Below are 17552 nucleotides of genomic sequence, written 5' to 3'. Positions count from 1 at the left end.
CCCGCGCCCAGGCCTCCGAGCTCCATGGCGGCGCCCCCAGCCTCCGCGGACGCGCCCCGCTCGCCGCCGCCGCCGCCGCCGCCGCCGCCGCCCGCCGCCGGAGACGGGCCCGACCGGCCGGCGGACAGGAGCGAGCCCGCGCGCGAGGACTGGTAGGCGCGGCGAGCAGGGGCTGGGGCTGCGCACGCGCCCTCGCGTCCCGGGGGGGCGGGTTCCCGGGAGCCGAGTCGCTCTGCCCCGGGCTCGGCGGCGGGACCCCGGGCTCGGCCCCCGTCGCGCCGCCCCCCGAGGCTCCGGGAGGCCCAGCGGGCGCCGGGGCGGGGGCCGGGGCGGGAGCCGGGGCGGGGGCCGGGCCCCCCTCCCCGCGCCCTCGGGTCTGGCTCCTCGGGGCGGGAATGCCGCGCGCGGGGTCTCGGGGGCGCGGGGCCGCACGGTCGCACCTGCCCGCGCAGCACCCCGAGCGCCCCGGGAGCCGCAGGTCACGCCCAGGTCACGCCGGGGCGCCTCAGCGAGGCCGGAGGGCTCCACCCGGGCGGGGACCCGAGCGCTGCCTCCGTGCGCCCCGGCCCAGAGCCTCCAGGCCCCCCGGCCGCGCTGCCCGCTGCTTCCCCTCCGGGCGGCCCGGCCCAGCGGTTTGCGCCCCTTCCGTCGCCTCCCGGTGCTCCTCGAGGGCCCGCCCGCGAGCTCGGGGACCGGGGGCTCCTTGAGGGAGCACGGGCGCTAGCGGTGCCCCCGGGCAGCCTCCGGATGCGGCCCAGGCGGGCGGGCTCTGCAGCTTTGGGAACAGGGAGGAGGCGGGCTGGGCCCGGAGCAGCAGGAACCAGGAGGCTGGGAAGGGGCCCTGCGAGCCTCCCGAGCCCGTGGCACTCCCTCCGGGGCCGTAGCCTCCCAGCCCGCCAGTGCTTCGTGGGCTGAGAGCGCTGCTGCTGCCTCCGTGCCTGAGCCAGTCCGGGATCCCCGGGGCCTGGCCCCAGCCGTCAACCCCGCCTGCCTCCGTCTAGCCTCCCATTTGCTCACCCACCAAACTTCCCTAAACCGAGCAGGGTGTTGGGTACGAGTGGAGGCCCTGGTGCTGCAGGCCCGACTCTGCAGGCCTGCCCAGGGCCGCACCAGCCTCCGAAGCGTGGACCAGCCCCTGAACCATGGGGTCCAGGCCAGGGGTCAGCAGAGAAGAGCTCTCGTGAGCCGGGATGGGCGGTTCGGCCCTCCCTCCAGGCGCCTCTGCACTGGGGGGCACACGCCCTTGTGACCTGGGCGGCCAGGAGAGGCTGCTCCCGAGGCAGCTCCCAGGAGTGCCTGCGCTCAGGTGTGTGGGCCTCCTTCCCTGAGCCTCCGTGTGGTTCAAAGCCAAGTCAGGGGGAAAGCTGGAAAGGAGCCCAGGGAGGGGCTGAAGGAGTGCAGACCCCTTTGCACGCTGCAGCCTAGATTCCCGGGCCGAGCCCCACCTCCCTCCTGCTGCTGGACAGTGGCCCGTGCCGTGCCCTGGCTGGGGCACCGAGCCTACCCCGTGGGGGCGGGGCGGGCGGCTCGAGTGTCAGGCTTGTTTGCTGTTTGCGCCTCTGGAAGGCACCTTGGGGCCAGGGGTGTGACGCAGGGTTCAGCCCCGAGGCTCAGCGACGCTGGGCCCCAAGACACTCTGATTTCCCTGTTGTCCACGAGTGGGTAGGAGGGGGTCGGTTCTGCAGTCCCAAGCAGGCCTGGGGTCTGGAGTTCTAGGAGGGGTGCACCGCGGTCCTTCCAGGCCTGGGCCAGCGGGACAGCAGCCAGTGCCCAGGAGGGGCAGTTGACAGCCAGGGCCAGCCAGGGCCGCTCGGCAGTGTTCTTCTCGGCAGGGTCAGTGCTATTAATATCGGGAGCGCACGCAGCCCCGCCGGGTGATCCTCTTAATGCCTGGATCCTCGGCCCCGGAGGCCGCCAGCGAGCACTGTTCTTCCTCGGACCGCACCGGCTCCGCACCTGCCCTGCGGCCTCCCAGCCCTGGGGGGCGGCTCCTGAGCGGTCCTGGGGGGCCGCTGTGTGTCTGAGTGGCACAGGGGATGTTCCTGCAGACTCCGGGGCTCGCCCTGCCGTCCGCTATCCCCTGCCCCAGCCATGAGCAGCCCCCCAGCTTACCCTGGCATCAGGATCTCGGGGTGCTGGGCCCTTGGAGCGGAAGGCAGGTGAGTGGCAGGCCTGTGTCTCCCGCAGCTGTGGTGAGGCGACTGCCTTTGCTGTGTCGTGGCCGCTCGCAGACGTCAGGAGACTGGGTAGGTGCCCTCGAGGGGCCAGGCAGGGCTGGCCGCGAGCAGGGACTCGTTTTGCGTGGGGCTCTCTGTTTCAGGTGAGTCTCTGTCCCTGGTGGCTCGGAACCCGTTGGCTTGAAATTACTTTTTGTCCCTGTAGCGAGAAGCACCCCGTCCACGTGTAGACTGGGAAAGGAGATTTTTGGGGTGACCTTCCCATTTCCAGGGTCGTGTCGCTGAGAAAATGGGGTGAGGCTTGCGCTGAGGTCACAGTGAGGCTTCGTCCCTGGTTCCCAGAGAGAGATGGGGCTTTGGAGAAGGCGGTGGAGCCGGGCTTGGCTGCACACCCGCCCCGGGGCCGGTCAGACCCACGTGGGGCGGGTTTCTGGCAAAGCTCTCTCTGGCCTACTTTCCCCTTTTCCTGGCGCATGGGCACTCTTCCCTGGGACGGTGTCTGCCCCAGGCGTTGGCAGCATGGGCCTCAGAGGTCGCCGGCAGCGGTGGCCGTCACTACCTCGTAGGACAAGGGGTGTTCGCAGGTAGGGAATAGAGTTTCCTGCTGGAGAGGCCAGGCCCCTGCCCCGCGGTGAGAAGCAGGGGGATGGGCGCCATCGGGGCCAGGCCTGCGCCCCCGCCCCGCTCCCCATCCGGCTGTGCACGCGGGAGGTCAGGAGGTCGGCCGGTGGTGGGCCCTCCTCCTTTGCAGTGGGTTGTCCGCTAGGGTTGTCTCCCAGGAGGCACGGGGACGGGCTGGGCTGCCCCTCGTCCCCTCCAGGGCCACCGAGAAGCTGCCAGGCGGCTCCACTGTCCCCACTTGGGCCATCTGCCACCTGCGGGGAGGCAGCGCCTGGGAGCCCTGGGGCTGGTGGGGGTGGGCGCTGCCCCCCGGTGTGAGGCGCGTGTCCTGGCCGCCACCTCTTGGTCCGCGCTCCCTCCAAGCTCCCCACCCCCGCCCGTCCATCCCTTGGGCCGAGTCTGCGTTGTCCTCGGGGCTCTCGAGCGCGCCACCGCCGCTGCGACCTGTCGTGCTTCTGGCTTTAGCTGGTTCCCCCCACTGCCTCGTACCCCCAGACATTCGAGTGAGCAAGTGTCCTCCTGGCTCCGGGCGCACAGCCGGGAGGGCCGGCGCGCCGCAGGTGCAGATGCCCAGGCTGTTCCACAGGCAGGAAGGTACTTCCGGGGCCCTCACCGGGCACCCCGTGTCCTGGCGTTGCCGGTGGCCATGGCGGTGGCAGGCCGGAGACGGGCCGCGGCTTGGTCCGAGCTGCTGAGTTGCAGCGGGGCGGAAGGCCTGACCCCGGTCCCCAGGGCGATCCTGGCCCGTCTGTGCCCCCCCACGCACATAGGCCGCGTGTGCACTGAGCAGTGTGTGTCGGCTGGTTGCACGAGTGGGCTCACGCCGTGGCTGTCGGCTTTCCCGACTCCCCGGCCTCGAGGACGCTCTCCTGCGTCGTCAGGCTCCCATTCGAGCCCCGGAGCAGTGGTCACGGGGCCCGGGGCCCGCGTGCTGGCCAGGCCGTGTCGCAGGAAGCTTCTTGCAGGGACCCACTTGCCCAGTGCGTCCCCGTGACTCGCTACACTTTGTTCCCGCCCGCCGGGGCCACCTCCTGCCCTGAGGCCCCAGAGCAGGCCCGGGATCCTTTGGCCGGCCCCACGTCTCTGTTCCCCGAGCGGGTCTTGGCCCTGCGGCCACCCTGACAGCAGGCTTTGGTGACCAGGTTGTCAGCACAGACGCTGAGCAGGCCTCAAGCAGACACTGCCCCCAGGTGGCCCCTCGGCCACATCGAGTCCCCCCAGAGCTGTCACTGCTGGGATTTGGGGCCTGAGCCAGCGGTCACACCGTGCTGCTCAGGAGCTGACGGAGAAGTCAGCGTGCCACCTGGGGACGAGCGGCACAGCTGCTGTCCTAACCCTTCCCCAGATTGGGTTTTCCAGCCCCCGGCCCCTGGGACTGGCGCCTTCTCTGCCTGCAGGGTGCTGGAGGGCGGAAGCGAGGGCTCCCCTGCGGGCCTGCCAGCCCAGGACTGCACCCCGCGCCCTGCGCCCCGCCCTCTCAGCCGCCCTGCCAGCGCTCTCTGTCCCAGAGCCCACGGGGTGGCAGGGGTCGGCCCTGACAAGACAACAGGGCTCTCCAGAGAGTGTCGTGGGGCGGAGCGCAGTCCCTGATGGGTCCCGACGGCCCGTGGGGTGCCCCCCCACCCGAGGGGCCAGCAGCCAGCCCGGACGGCACTCCTCCTTTCCCCCAGTGTTCGCTCCCCCGCACTGCTGCGGGCAGTGACAGTCCCAGGCCCGCCCCCCGTGAGGGGGCTGCAGGAGCTTTCGTGTGCTCCCCGGCCCGCGGGGTGGGGGGTTTCCCGCGGCCACGCCAGCTGACACGTGGCTGACACGGGGGGGGGGGGGGGGGGGGCAGCCAGCGGACCTGGGCAGAGGCGAGTGCGTCCTCTTCCTCTGCAGCAGCAACGCGGAATCCTTGGACAGGCTCCTCCCACCCGTGGGTGCCAGACGCTCACCCCGGAAGCGCACCACCAGCCAGTGCAAGTCTGAGCCCCCCCTGCTGCGCACCAGCAAGCGCACCATCTACACGGCCGGCCGGCCGCCCTGGTACAACGAGCACGGCACGCAGTCCAAGGAGGCTTTTGCCATTGGTGAGCGAGGCTCGTGGGCGGGAGGCCAGGGCCGGGCGGGCCCCGCCACCGAACACCCGACTGGCGTTGCCACTAACGCGACTGCCTTGCCCGCCCCGGGGAGCGTGGGGCGGAGGCTGGCATCCCAGCTGGAAGGCAGTGCTGGCCCTGCAGCCGGGGCAGAGCGTGAGCCCGTCCCGGGGGCCGGCCGCACCGCCCGCTCCGGCCCTCTCTGCCCCTTGCCACAGGCCTGGGCGGTGGCAGCGCCTCGGGGAAGACCACCGTGGCCCGGATGATCATCGAGGCCCTGGACGTGCCCTGGGTGGTCCTGCTGTCCATGGACTCCTTCTACAAGGTGGGGAGCACGGCCTGCGCGGGTGGGAGGTCCTGCCCCGCCCCCCCGCCCCCCGCCTGGAGGCCACAGAGCCCCCGCTGCTCCCCCCACAGGTGCTCACCACGCAGCAGCAGGAGCAGGCCGCCCACAACAACTTCAACTTTGACCACCCAGACGCCTTTGACTTTGACCTCATCGTGTCCACCCTCAAGAAGCTGAAACAGGGCAAGAGCGTGAAGGTGCCCGTCTACGACTTCACCACGCACAGCCGGAAGAAGGACTGGGTAGGCCCGTGGGCTCGGGCTGCGCCTGCCCGCCTGGGAGCGCGGCAGGCTGGCGGGCAACACACTGCACGGTTCCCTTGCAGAAAACCCTCTACGGTGCAAACGTCATCATCTTCGAGGGCATCATGGCCTTTGCTGACAAGACGTTGTTGGAGGTGAGGGCAGGGCTTGCGGCCGCGGGGACGCCCGTCCCTACTCAGCTCCCTGCTCCGCTTGTCGTTCTAACCCAGGCCCAGCCACTTGCTCTGCCCTTGTGGCGCGTGGTCACCTGTCCCATCCCTGTGGTGCAGGTGCCGGGTACTGGGGGATACAGGGCTGCCCTCCGGAGAGTGGGTCAAGGACGCTCGGTGAAGTGAGAACGGAAACGCCCTCGGTGGGGGGGGGGGCGTGCATAGCTCCGTCCTTCCTGCCAGGCCTGCTGGGGGCGGCCCCCCTCCGGCCCCCACCGAGGTCCATGAGGAAGGCCTGTGCCCACAGCCAGCCGTGCTCCGGTCCCTGTAGTTCTGAGGCCAGTGAGTTTGGGCTCGGGCTCAGGGGACCCTGTTGGCAGCCATGCAGCAGTGCGCAGCCCCCCAGGAGCACCTTCAGGACCAGACCTGAACTCACTAAGCCCAAGAACTGTGGTGGGGGGAGAACGAGTCCCCAGTCCCTGGGAGCGCGTGTGACGGCACACAGATGGCAGATGACCCACAGTCACGGCACCAGGTGCATCCTGCCTCTGCAGCCACTGTCCCCCGCTGGACAGCAGCCCCCCAGCATGTACATGGCCCCACACGCTTCCCCACCCCCGTGCACACTGCCAGCTGGACCTGCGAGGTGCCCCAAGGCCTGGTCTGTTCCCAGGCCAGCGCCCAAGCCAGAGGTCTTTGCAGGAGCTGGTCCCCGTGTCATCCACACTGGCCCTGCTGGTGCCGCACCCTGCTCAGCACCTTGCTCTCCCCATCTAGCTCCTGGACATGAAGATCTTCGTGGACACAGACTCTGATATCCGCCTCGTGCGGCGGCTGCGCCGGGACATTAGTGAGCGAGGCCGAGACATCGAGGGTGTCATCAAACAGTATAACAAGTTTGTCAAACCTGCCTTTGACCAGTACATCCAGCCCACCATGCGCGTGGCGGACATCGTGGTGCCTTGGGGTGAGCCTGCAGAGCTGCCTGCCCTTGGGAACGTGGGCAGGTGGAGCCTTGGTCACCCAAGTCACCCTCCTAACCTGTCCCATCCCAGGGAGCGGGAACACGGTGGCCATCGACTTGATCGTGCAGCACATGCACAGCCAGCTGGAGGAGGTGAGCCCCCGGGCCAGGTTCCCGGGTCCCCGTAGCCCACCAGGCCCCACTCCCTGCTCCCCTGCCATCACCACCCACAGACACCTGCTCTGCAGCCCCTGTGTGTCTGCTGTCCCCTGCCATGTCCCTGCTCGGTCAGCCCCCGGCCCTTGGTGCTGGCAGAGGCAGCTGGATTCCCTGAGGAAGTAGGGGTGCAGAGGAGCCTCCCGGGCTGAGCTGAGCCTTGAGTGGAAGGCTACACTCCCGTCCCTCCTAAGCCTTCGGGGGCCATTGGGTTGTAGTGCTGAGCCCCACATCCTGAGCACTCCCAGAGGGATGCCTCAAGCTGAAGTTACGTGCCCTGGGCTGGCCAAGGGCACCTCCACTCTGGGCAGGCATCAAGGTGGGGTGCTGGAGGCCTGAGGTCTGAGGAGCGGAGCCCCAGGAGCCCCAGCTCTTACTGCCCAGACCAGACAGTGCCCAGGTTACAGGCTCCCTCCTGTGGTCAGCGGCCACCTGGGACTAACCCTTGGGACTGTGGCCGGTCCGTTCCTGGGTGGGGTGGCCTGGCCGGCCAAGGTGCACAGTGGCCACCGGCGGTGCTGTCCGGTGACTGCGAGGTGAGCGGTGCTACCGCCACTGACGTGCCGTCCCCATTCCCTTGTGCCTCCCCGTGTCGCTGCCGCAGCGTGAGCTCAGTGTCAGGTAAGACTTCCCACACCTGTCTGCACGGACGGAGGCATTTCCAACATCTGCTGGCAGCTCGGAATTTGGGTTGTCACCTGGGCAGGTGGGAGGGTCCTCTCCTGTCATGCCCATCCCCTGTGGCAGCCCTGCCCCAGGAACAGAAAGGATGGTGTGGTGGCCCCCATGCTGCTTTTGTCTGTCTTTGCTGCCAGATGAGGAAACTAAGGCACAGAGAGGTTAAGGGACTTGCCCAGGACCACACAGTGCCCCGACCACACTGGTGAGACCTCTCTGGAGGCCTCTCCCCAACAGGGGCTGGTTGCATGGGGTCTGACGCCAGAGGGCACAGAAGCAGCACTGCTGGCCCCGCCCAGGTCAGTGGTCACAGGCATGTCCCTCAGCAGCCAGAGGGTCCTTTGCCTGATCTGAGGGTCCAGTCTGGACTCCCCCAGATGGTGGTGAGGCCCCAGCCCCCTGCCCCCTGCCCACTCTGGCCCTGCACCCAGGGCACAGAGGACCAGGAGGAGCTCCGAGTGCACCCGGGGCCCATGAGAACGGACGAAGCCCCCGTCCCACAGTGTCCAGCACGAATGACCTGCCTTTAGCCCGGGCTTTCTGGACTCGGGAAGCACAGAGAGACCCTCCGGGTCATGCTTGGGACCTTGAAGCTGCTGCACTGGGAGTGCCTCCAGGGCCACTTGCTGCCCTCGCAGGAGTCCCCGCTGGCTCCCCTCCAGACCCGGGCACCTGCAGGTCTTACCCTGTCAGGCCCTCTGGAAGCCTTCGTGGCCGGAATAGTTTCCAGGGTCGCAAACTTGGAAAAAGGCCTAAACGCAGCGGGCTGCTTCCCTTCTCTGGCCGAGGTGGCGGCTGCGGGCGCGCAGGGCGCAGGCGGGTGGCCGGGGGGCTGCTGGCCTCCCTCCCGAGCCCCGGCGGCGGAGCGCAGAGCCTCGGTCTCCCTGCCGCCCCGCCACCTGCCTCTTCTAACCCTCAGGCCGGCTGCTGGCCGCCGGGACCGCTCCCTTGCTAAATGGTCTTTTTCTCTTCTTTTCCTCCTCTTTGTAAACCCCTGGGTTTCCTGCCCTGTTCCCTCCCTGAACACACTCTTCACCTGGCGAGTAGAGGAAGCTGCGCTGGGATATGTGAGGACAGAGTGCGCGCTGCTCGCGGTGCTGTGCTGTGCGCTGTGTGCGCGGGCTGCTCCCCACGCCCCGCCCGCCCCGGCTCGCACCTACGCTTCCCTTCCCCGCTCGGCCCCGCCCCGGCTCGCTCCTGCGCTGACCGCCCCCGGCTCGGCTCCGCCCTCCCTGGCCTCGCCCCCTCGGCCCCGCCCCCTCTCCCCGCCCTTTTCTCGGCCCCACCCCGTCCCCGGCTCGCTCCTGCGCTTTCCCTCTCCCGGCTCGGCTTGGTCCCGCCCTCCCCAGCTCCGCTCCTCCCCTCTGCCCTCCTGGCTCCTCCTCTCTCCTCGGCCCCGCCCCTCTGCTCTCCTGACCCCTCTGCTCTCCTGACTCCTCTACTCTCCTGACCCCGCCCCTCCCCGGCTCCGCCCCGCCCCTCTGCTCTCCTGACTTCTCTCTACTCTCCTGGCCCCGCCCCTCTGCTCTCCTGACTTCTCTCTACTCCTGGCCCCGCCTCTCCCCGGCTCCGCCCCGCCCCTCCCCGGCTCGGCCCCGCCCCTCTGCTCTCCTGACTCCTCTCTACTCCTGGCTCCGCCTCTCCCCGGCTCCGCCCCGCCCCTCCCCGGCTCCGCCCCGCCCCTCTGCTCTCCTGACTCCTCTCTACTCCTGGCTCCGCCCCTCCCCGGCTCCGCCCCGCCCCTCCCCGGCTCCGCCCCGCCCCTCTGCTCTCCTGACTCCTCTCTACTCCTGGCTCCGCCTCTCCCCGGCTCCGCCCCGCCCCTCCCCGGCTCCGCCCCGCTCCTTTGCTCTCCTGAGTCCTCTCTACTCTCCGGGCCCCGCCCCTCCCCGGCTCGGCCCCGCCCCGCCCCCACCCTAGGCCTGGTGCGGCGGGGCGGGCCTGCAGACTCGCCCGCGTCCCCCGAGGGGCTGCGCGTCATCCGGAGGGAGGGGCTGGGCGGGGCTTGGCTCTGAGGCTCAGCTGTGGCCCAGAGACACGACCTGGGGCCGAGTCCCTCGCCCGCCCGCCGGCCCACGGCGCGGCCCCGTCTGCCGTCCCCGAGCCCGCGCAGGAGGGGGTCGGGGCTGGGAGGGGGCTCGCACCGCAGCCCCGCGCTTCCCCACCCGAGGGTCAGCTGCTCTGCTCGCCCCCGCCTGGCGGGGCGACTCGGGGGTTGGGCCCCGCAGATCAGCCACGGGGAGGCGGCGGCCCTCGCCTGCACACGTCCCTGGCCCCGTCACCTGCGCCCCCTACACTGTCAGTGTCCGGAGGGGGAGGACGGGGCCCTGGGGGAAGACCCCCCCCTTCTTGAGTCCCCACGGTTTGTGTTCCCAGGGCCGCGCTGGCCTCGGCGCACCAGTGCCACCCCCTGCCCCGGACGCTGAGTGTCCTCAAGAGCACGCCGCAGGTGCGGGGCATGCACACCATCATCAGGTGAGGGCCCTGGCGAGGGGCGAGGGGCGAGGGGCGAGGTGGCCCCGGCGGCCCGCACCCGGCCTAACCCCGCCGTCCGCAGGGACAAGGAGACCAGCCGCGACGAGTTCATCTTCTACTCCAAGAGGCTGATGCGGCTGCTCATCGAGCACGCGCTCTCCTTCCTGCCCTTCCAGGTGCGGGGCGGGGGCGGGCGGGGGCCGGGCCGGGCCGGGGCGGGGCGGGGGCGGCTCCCCGGCTCACGAGCGCCCCCGCCCTCCGTCGCAGGACTGCGTCGTGCAGACCCCGCAGGGGCAGGACTACGCGGGCAAGTGCTACGCGGGGAAGCAGGTAGCAGTGGGGCGCGGGCGGGCGGGCAGCCGGGGCGGTGGGGGTCGGGCCAGCCCGCCGCGCCGCTCAACGCCCCGCGCCCCTGCCCCGCAGATCACGGGCGTGTCCATCCTGCGAGCGGGTGAGACCATGGAGCCGGCGCTGCGGGCCGTGTGCAAAGACGTGCGCATCGGCACGATCCTCATCCAGACCAACCAGCACACCGGGGAGCCCGAGGTGGGGCGAGGCCCGGGGGGGCGGGGGCCCGAGGCCGGGGGGGGGCGCGGCCCGAGGGCAGCTCCGGGCTGCCTGTGACCCTGGCCGCGTGCAGCTCCACTACCTGCGGCTGCCCAAGGACATCAGCGACGACCACGTGATCCTGATGGACTGCACCGTGTCCACGGGCGCTGCGGCCATGATGGCGGTGCGCGTGCTGCTGGTGAGTGGGCCGCGGGGGGCGGGGCGGGGCGGGGCGGGGCGGGGCTCACCGGCGGCCCCGCAGGACCACGACGTGCCTGAGGACAAGATCTTCCTGCTGTCGCTGCTCATGGCGGAGATGGGCGTCCACTCGGTGGCCTACGCGTTCCCGCGAGTGCGGATCATCACCACGGCCGTGGACAAGCGCGTCAACGACCTGTTCCGCATCATCCCGGGCATCGGTGAGGCCGCGGCGCTCATCAGCGGTGGGCGGGGCCTGCAGGCCGAGCCGCCACCGCAGGGGCCTGCTTGTCTCCAGGTAACTTCGGTGACCGCTACTTTGGGACGGACGCGGCGCCCGACGGCAGCGACGAGGAGGAAGCGGCGTCCACCAGCTAGCTCCCGCGAGCCTCCGGCCTCGCCCGCACAGACGTCCTTGCTTTGATTGAAAAGGATGTTCACGCTGTAACCTGCTCCACACATTTTATAAAGTAAAGTTTAGGAAAACGAGCGAGCGTGGTCAGCTGCCCCGCGGCTTCCCAGCCTTATCCGGGCTGCAGGGTCGGCCTCGCGGTCAGACTGGGGGGTGCAGAGCTGGGGCCCTGGGGTGGCTCCCGCCTGGGCCTCCGCCCCACCACGTGTGTGCACTGCCCGGGAAGGGCGGAAGTCTGTGTGGGTGGCCGTGGGGGGAGCCGCCAGGTGCAGGGGAGATGCCACAGCATCGGTGGCAGCATCAGGGGGCAGCATCAGGGGCAGCCGTGCTGAGGGCCAGGCAGCGCCGCCAGCCCTGCCTTTGTGGCTTGGGGCCTCAGTGGCCAGCCTGCCTGGGTGGGGTACCACAGGCGCACTCGGGCACGGGACTGGGTTGTTGGGCCCCGGCTCCCTCCCCTCCGACGTCAGGCCGGTCTCTGGCCTCTTTCCTGCCCTGCGGGTCTCCTTGGTGTCCCCACCCCCGCCCAACCCCAAAAGGCCATGTCGTGGAAAAGCTGGTTGTGGGGGTGGGGACAGGAAGTCACTGGGGGGGCAGGTCAGAGGCGGGCAGATAGAGCAGGAGGCTGTCCTGCACCAGGATGGCACCAGGAGGAGAATGGAGAGGGGGCCCGGAGGTCAGCAGGAGGGGCTCCTGGCCACGCAGGTGAGTGGCCCCATGTCCCGGGCTCCACTGGCTGGGGCCCCCGCCTGGCCCTGTTGGGGAGGCTGCTGGCGCCCTCCTGGCAGCCCAGCCCGGGCTCCCCAGCTCCGGGGGTGGGGTAGCGGTAGGTCGTTCCTCTGTGGCCTTCCCGCGTCCAGCTGGGCCCCCAGCTCCCCCCACACGCTCCACAGTGTCCTGTGCTGTGGCGCTCGGCCCATGTCCAGACGCACGCGTGGGCTGGGGGTGCAACTTCCACCCTGTTCTTGAAGGGCAGAGGGGACCTGGGGCACAGGAGCCGCCCCTCAGGCTGTGGTCACCCAAGGCCGCCTGGGGACGCTGGGCCATGGGTAGGGTGGGCCTTGTGCGGGTCACTGTCACGGCAGGGCCGGGTGACCCGGGCGACCCCGCAGCCTCCTCCCCGAGGGAAGACCCGGCGCCCAGTGCTCGGGGGCCCACACTGCCGTCCAGGGCCGGCGCCGGGGACAGTGCGAGGGACAGTGTGGGGCACCGGCCGAGGGAGCCGCAGTCCCCGCGCTCATCCAGAGGGGCCCCGACCCGGGAGGCTCCCGGACTGACCGGCCTCGCCGCGGGCCCGGGCGGCGCCTCCAGGACTGTCCAACCTGAGAGTGTGTCCCCGCGGTCAGTCTCAGGTTCGTCAGCCCGAGAGGTGCCGCCCCTTCCCCGCGGCGGCCGCTGGCTCGGTCCGTGGCCCTGCCCTGGCCCCGCCGGAGGGGAGGCTGGGCCGCCCCCTCCCCCCAACCCAACCCCCCCCTCCCAGCACCGCAGCCCCGGTCCGCCCCGGCAGGCAGCGCCTCGGCCAGAGGAAGCTGCGCGGTGAGTCGGGGCGGGGGCGGGGGGGCACCGTGCGGCGTGGCCGTGGGGCCCCCGGGGGCTGGGGGCGGGGCCGCGGGGGCGCTCGGCCCGGGCTCCTCCGCTCCCCACCGCGCTTCCCGCTGGAGGCCCAGAGCCGCGGGGGCTGGGGGGCGAGCGGGCGCCGGGCCCCAGCCTCCGGGGTCTCCCCCCACGTCTCCCCCCTCCCCGTGTCTCCCCTGCACCCTCCAACCCCTCCAGCCCCGGTCGCGTGAGGGCGAGCGCGCAGGGGTGCAGGTCGACCCCGGAGTGGAGCAGAGGCCGCGCGGGAGCCCGGGTGCTGGGCACGGGTCCCTCCCGCCAGAGCCCGCCCCGCTCCCCACCCCCACCACCGTGGACGCCCAGCAGGAAAGCTGGGGCCCTATTTCCCCGTGAGCACCGGTCTGCCCGGTGGGGAGGGGCCCCGGGGGGCGGGGGGCGGTGCCCGGGCGGCCCCTGAGCTGCCTGCACCTGCTGCGGGCACAGCCCTGTGCCACCCTCCTTCGCAGGGCGGCCGCTGACCCGGCGGCGGGTGGGGTCACCCCGGCAAACCCACATGGAAGGCAACAGGCGGACGTTGTGCAAACTCCAGAGCAAGGAAATGACGATGACACCGGGTCCCTGGGAGGCAGGGGCAGCACTGGCCAGAACCGCGGAGGGGGAGGGAGGGGGGCGCAGGTCCCCGCAGTCACAGGATTCCCATTTCCTACACCCACGCGAGTCTATTGCACGCTGCTTACACGATTTAGTATTTTTATGCTGCTTTTTAAAAAATACTGGTGCCTTGTCCTGAGTTAAGGTGGAGGAACAGAAGCCCCAGCCCCTGACCCAAGGGGTCACACCCAGGGGCTGGGGGTCTCCCATTTAGCACCCATGGGTGCTCAGGTCAGCCCCACTCCACTGATAGCCCCCCCACCCGCTTGACATGTGCAGAAGGGGACACGAGCACCCAGGGACACACCTGCCCTGGGACAGAGGCGAGGCCAGGAGCCCTGCGTGGGGACCGCGTGGTGCAGGGAGGCCTGGCTGGGCCCTCTGTGCGCCGGGCAGTGGCGCAGGGCGGCCGCAGTGTGAGGGACAACGGCCCCGCGGGGAGACGCTGGCGCAGCACCAGCTCACCAGTGGCCTGGACGTGAGCCAGGAAGGCGCAACAGCAGGGTGGAGGCGCGGGGCCTCTGGCCTCCACGGACGCCCCGGGGCAGCAGGCCGGGCACCACTGGGAGGCTGCCCTGAGGCCCGTCCCCTCCGCCTGCTGCAGAGCCCTGCGGCCCAACTCCCCTCTGGGCGGGTGGACGGAGGCTCTGGGGGGGCAGAGCTGTCCCCACCACACGTGGGCTCAGGGGACCCCTTCTGCGCGCTGCACTTAGAGAACCAAGGGGGAAACAGCTGAGGGGCGCGGGCCAGGCAGGCGGGAGGGAGACCCTGCCCCCGAGCGCGACGCCCCCAGAGGACTCCAGGGCTCATTGAAGGAGACACAGGCTGGTTTGCAGTGAAAACATTTATTGTACAACAGTTATCTTCATCTTAAGGTCAACATTCAGACATACGCGATGGACATCAGCACGGAACCATCCTAAGCCTCCGGCCTGGCCTCGGGGTGCACGTGGGACTCGGGGCCACAGGCCCACCCCCCAGAACCCGGGGACAACGGTTGGCCATGCAGTTGCTCTGAGCATCTGAAGACAACGTGTATAGGTTTCAGGGTAAACCGCCCCTCACGTAGCTTGACACACGGTCCCGTTCTCCGGGGAAACCACCTCCCAGGGTGCTGCCCCTTCCCGGAGGGCGCCCCGCGGCCAGGACGCGTCCCCCTCGGGATGCACTCGGTCACTGGTTGTATCTGACGCTCAGAAAACTGGCCCTACCGTTTCAGGGAGGGAAGGGTTTCCAGCCTGAAGATGTCACAAAGGACACTCACCTGGAGGGCAGGGGAGCACGACGGGTGGGCCCGGCACCCTCCCCGGGGAAGGGGAGCCACCCGCCGCCCTGACCCAGGCACGTGACAGGGCCGCTGTCCCCTCTGGGCCCCGGGCGGAGCGCTCCCGCCACGACCCTGTTCTTGACCCGACTCACCAAGAAACCCGAGGCCGTTTCGGAGCCAAACTTTTATTGTACTTGTCGCCGGACAACAGCAGCCACACCGCGGCGTGGTATATACATATCCACATATGTACACGCACAGAGGCACCCACGGCCCGCACCCACGGCCCAGACACGCCAACCGTGCTCGGAAGGACAGGAGGACGCGGCTTCTGCCGATTTCCACAGGAGGATTCACAACCAAAATAACGAGAACACACAGGGCGGCCCCGGGACACCGGGGCTCCCAGGTCGGCGTGCTGACCAGGAACGGGATGAGCTCCCGCCCCCACCCCCCGGTGCCGGGGGGGCCCCCATCCCCCCCTGCAGGCGGCCCCCACGACCTGGCCTGGACGGGCATTCCCTGTGCGGGCTGCTCCCCCGGCCGCACCCCCGGCCTCCCCCTGGGACCGGCGCTCACACGAGGGCTAATATCTAAAGCAGTTCGAAGGGAGAGTAAAGCCAAAGGAAGACAAGACCGCGTCACTGAGCAGGGACAGAAGCGTGTGCCAGCAGCCACCCTGCGGCGTCTCCGTGCTCCCCACCCTGGGCCCAGGTGCTCTCACTGCGCAGCCCGCCAACAAGGTCCCCCCCGACTCGGCACCTCTGCTCCCGGGGACACACACAGACCACTGGGGACGGGAAACGCAGGCGAGGCCTGCGGACTGCGGAAGGGGCTCGGCCTCCGACCCACCCGGTGCCGCCGCAGCCCGGGCCCTGTCCCGGGCAGGCCTCGCCACCATCGGGGGCTGTTGTCACCACTGCTAACTCACTCACTGTTCACCAGTCCTGCAGGAGCCCGGGCTCAACAGCCGGCACCCCCCAGGGGAGCCGCCCGGGTGGGTGCGTGGAGACCCCGCGAGGCCCCCGCAGACCCCACCGCCGTGGGGACGCTCGCTCCCTGGGGGCCACGCCTTGACCCTGGTTCCTGCCATTCCAGGGAAAAACCGCTCAAAGTCACTTGCACATGCACGGCAGAGGCTGCGCCCTTGCGCTGCACCCGGGGGCGGAGAAGGCGGCCTGCGCTCGGGCCTCCTCCCCGGTTCCGGGCTCAGCCAATGACCTGATCCTCTCGTGACGACGGACTTGAGCAAACCATTTCTAATTTAACATCATATGCCTATTTTCCTTCTCACTGAAAGTCTTCACGATCGTTTTAATGAACAAAAGCCAATAAAAAGGGGGGGGGACCAAAAAGCTGCCCAAGGACCAGCTCCTCCGCAGCCACCGGTGCCCCCCGCGGCTCTGCCCACCCCCCCACCCCCCCCCGCCGGCCCCGCCGGCCCCCCGGGCCCTCGGGCTCTCGGCCACGCTCCCCATCGTTCTCATCTACTGGGAATCCAGGAGACGATCGGCAGCGGCCACGAGGTTGCCGCGCGGAGACCCCAGCTGGGAGGCCGGCGCCACAGCACACCCAGGGCTGCTGGGGACAAGCCTGGACTCTGGCTCGGGCGCGGCCCTTCCCCATCCTCCGCAGCAGGGGCCCCACCACAGCTCAGGGACAAGGACAGGAAAGACCGACTTCCAACAACGGTTCACAGAAGGTGCTGCTCAAGACAGTGGGGGTCCCCTGGCCTGGCCGCTGCCTCACACGCCACGGGCACCAGGCCGTGCCTCTGGTCCAGCTGGTCCCTCCGCCAGGAACCTGGCGTCTCTAGCTCTGCCTGAACCATCGACAGTGCCCGGAGGCCCAGGGGAAGGACCGGGGGTGGGGGTGGGGTGGGGGGTGGGGGGACGGGCCCGGGAAGCAGGGATCCGGCCGTGTTCCCCGCGTGTGCCTCCCAGGGCTGCTCGGCCGTGCTCCAGCAGCAGCCCGCGCACAGCCCCTCTAACAACAACAAATGGGGTCACTGCTGCCATGTGCGGTTCTTAGAGGTTCAGAAAGGACCAGAAGGCCACGCGGGCCTGAAGGAATGTGGAGGGTGGCAGGAGGGGAGAGGAGGTAGCGGGAATATGGCCCCAATGATCCAGCTCGTGGCCCGGGGGGAGCGTGGGAGACTGCGACAACCACGTCCCGCAGGCTGGCGAGGGAGCAGCTCAGAGGACCGTGAGACGCGGAGACTGAGGCCGCACCAGGTACACCATGTGGTCCCGGGGTCAGTGGAGCCCCCACACTTTCTACAACAAACTTCCCGGGCGACCGGGGCACACACACCCGCACAAAGCAACAGCACGGCAAGGGCACGCCCAGGGCCACATAGCCGGCAGTGCTCGGTGGGGCTCAGGCCCCCCACTCCCGCCAGCAGCCCCGGCCGCGGCCCTCACCAACCCGGGGCAGAGGCCCCCCCTCCTGTTTGAGCCCGCCCGCCCGGGAGGCACCACGCAGCCACGGTCCGTGCAGCGTGTGGGAAGCCCCGAGGAGGCTCCACCGTCTGCTCAGTGCGGTCACGCCGCAGCACGTCCACGACACGGACAGACACAGAACATAACCCCGTACATGCTATTAAAAAAGGAGAAAACAGAAGAAGAAGAAGACTGTAGCTAAACTGCTTTAAATACCGCATGCGACGCACTTCACGTGTTGGGGGCGACGGGTGGGCGGGCACAGAGGTGGGAAGGGCCCGGCGGGCGGCGGCTGCCCCTCCTCCGTGGCCAGGGCGGCTCCCCCCATCTCTGTGACTACAGTTCATGATTCTAAGGGTGAAGTGGCCGGGTGCTGCGCTATCCTCTATCACAGCTGCTCCTGAACTTAATTGAACCCGTCGGTGTGGTAGCTGGGGTGGGAGTCGGCCGTGAGCTGGGTGGTCTCTGTGGCAGACGCTGGCTGTATGACAATCGGCGTGTCTGTGGCCTCTGAAA

The 17552-nt window shown here is 69.9% G+C and overlaps 2 protein-coding genes across 19 annotated transcripts in view; one reads left to right on the top strand and one right to left on the bottom strand.

Moving 5' to 3' along the window:
- The first annotated feature begins 24 nt into the window (after positions 1–24).
- UCKL1 (uridine-cytidine kinase 1 like 1) lies at positions 25–11203 on the top strand. Of its 16 annotated transcripts, XM_072801801.1 has the most exons (17): positions 1574–1833; positions 2188–2320; positions 4677–4867; positions 5095–5201; positions 5294–5464; positions 5548–5619; positions 6412–6601; positions 6690–6751; positions 7419–7435; positions 8540–8596; positions 9869–9967; positions 10050–10143; positions 10235–10297; positions 10391–10513; positions 10608–10715; positions 10779–10935; positions 11013–11203. In XM_072801801.1, the coding sequence occupies exons 4-17, from the start codon at positions 5139–5141 to the stop codon at positions 11090–11092; spliced, it is 1356 nt and encodes a 451-aa protein (XP_072657902.1). In that variant the 5' UTR covers positions 1574–1833; positions 2188–2320; positions 4677–4867; positions 5095–5138; the 3' UTR covers positions 11093–11203. The 16 variants fall into 16 exon arrangements, with proteins under 16 accessions (XP_072657893.1, XP_072657894.1, XP_072657891.1 ...); XM_072801789.1 differs by lacking the exons at positions 1574–1833; positions 2188–2320 and adding an exon at positions 776–1306; XM_072801795.1 differs by lacking the exon at positions 2188–2320 and having other exon boundaries at positions 1591–2159; positions 4680–4867.
- Positions 11204–14157: 2954 nt separating this feature from the next.
- Positions 14158–17552, bottom strand: part of DNAJC5 (DnaJ heat shock protein family (Hsp40) member C5) — a 33568-nt gene continuing 30173 nt past the window's right edge. For all 3 annotated transcript variants that reach the window (XR_012018875.1, XM_072801817.1, XM_072801818.1), the window contains one exon: positions 14158–17546. Coding sequence is in view for 2 of the 3 variants with exons in the window: in XM_072801817.1 (XP_072657918.1) it covers positions 17443–17546 (104 nt within the window). In the remaining variant the exon portion in view is untranslated. The remainder of the gene's footprint in view (positions 17547–17552) is intronic.

The sequence above is a fragment of the Canis lupus genome, chromosome 26 (assembly GCF_048164855.1).
Source record: "Canis lupus baileyi chromosome 26, mCanLup2.hap1, whole genome shotgun sequence".
Lineage (NCBI taxonomy): Eukaryota > Metazoa > Chordata > Mammalia > Carnivora > Canidae > Canis > Canis lupus.
This window is presented reverse-complemented; position numbering and strand designations above follow the sequence as displayed.

Bases quoted from the DNA above. Each gene is read 5' to 3' on its own strand.
- UCKL1 (XM_072801786.1), top strand. From the start codon at position 2,526: ATGGGGCTTTGGAGAAGGCGGTGGAGCCGGGCTTGGCTGCACACCCGC. The intron at 5,465-5,547 runs GTAGGCCCGTGG...GTTCCCTTGCAG, and splicing joins ACAGCCGGAAGAAGGACTGG to AAAACCCTCTACGGTGCAAA. The intron at 10,936-11,012 runs GTGAGGCCGCGG...GCTTGTCTCCAG, and splicing joins CCGCATCATCCCGGGCATCG to GTAACTTCGGTGACCGCTAC.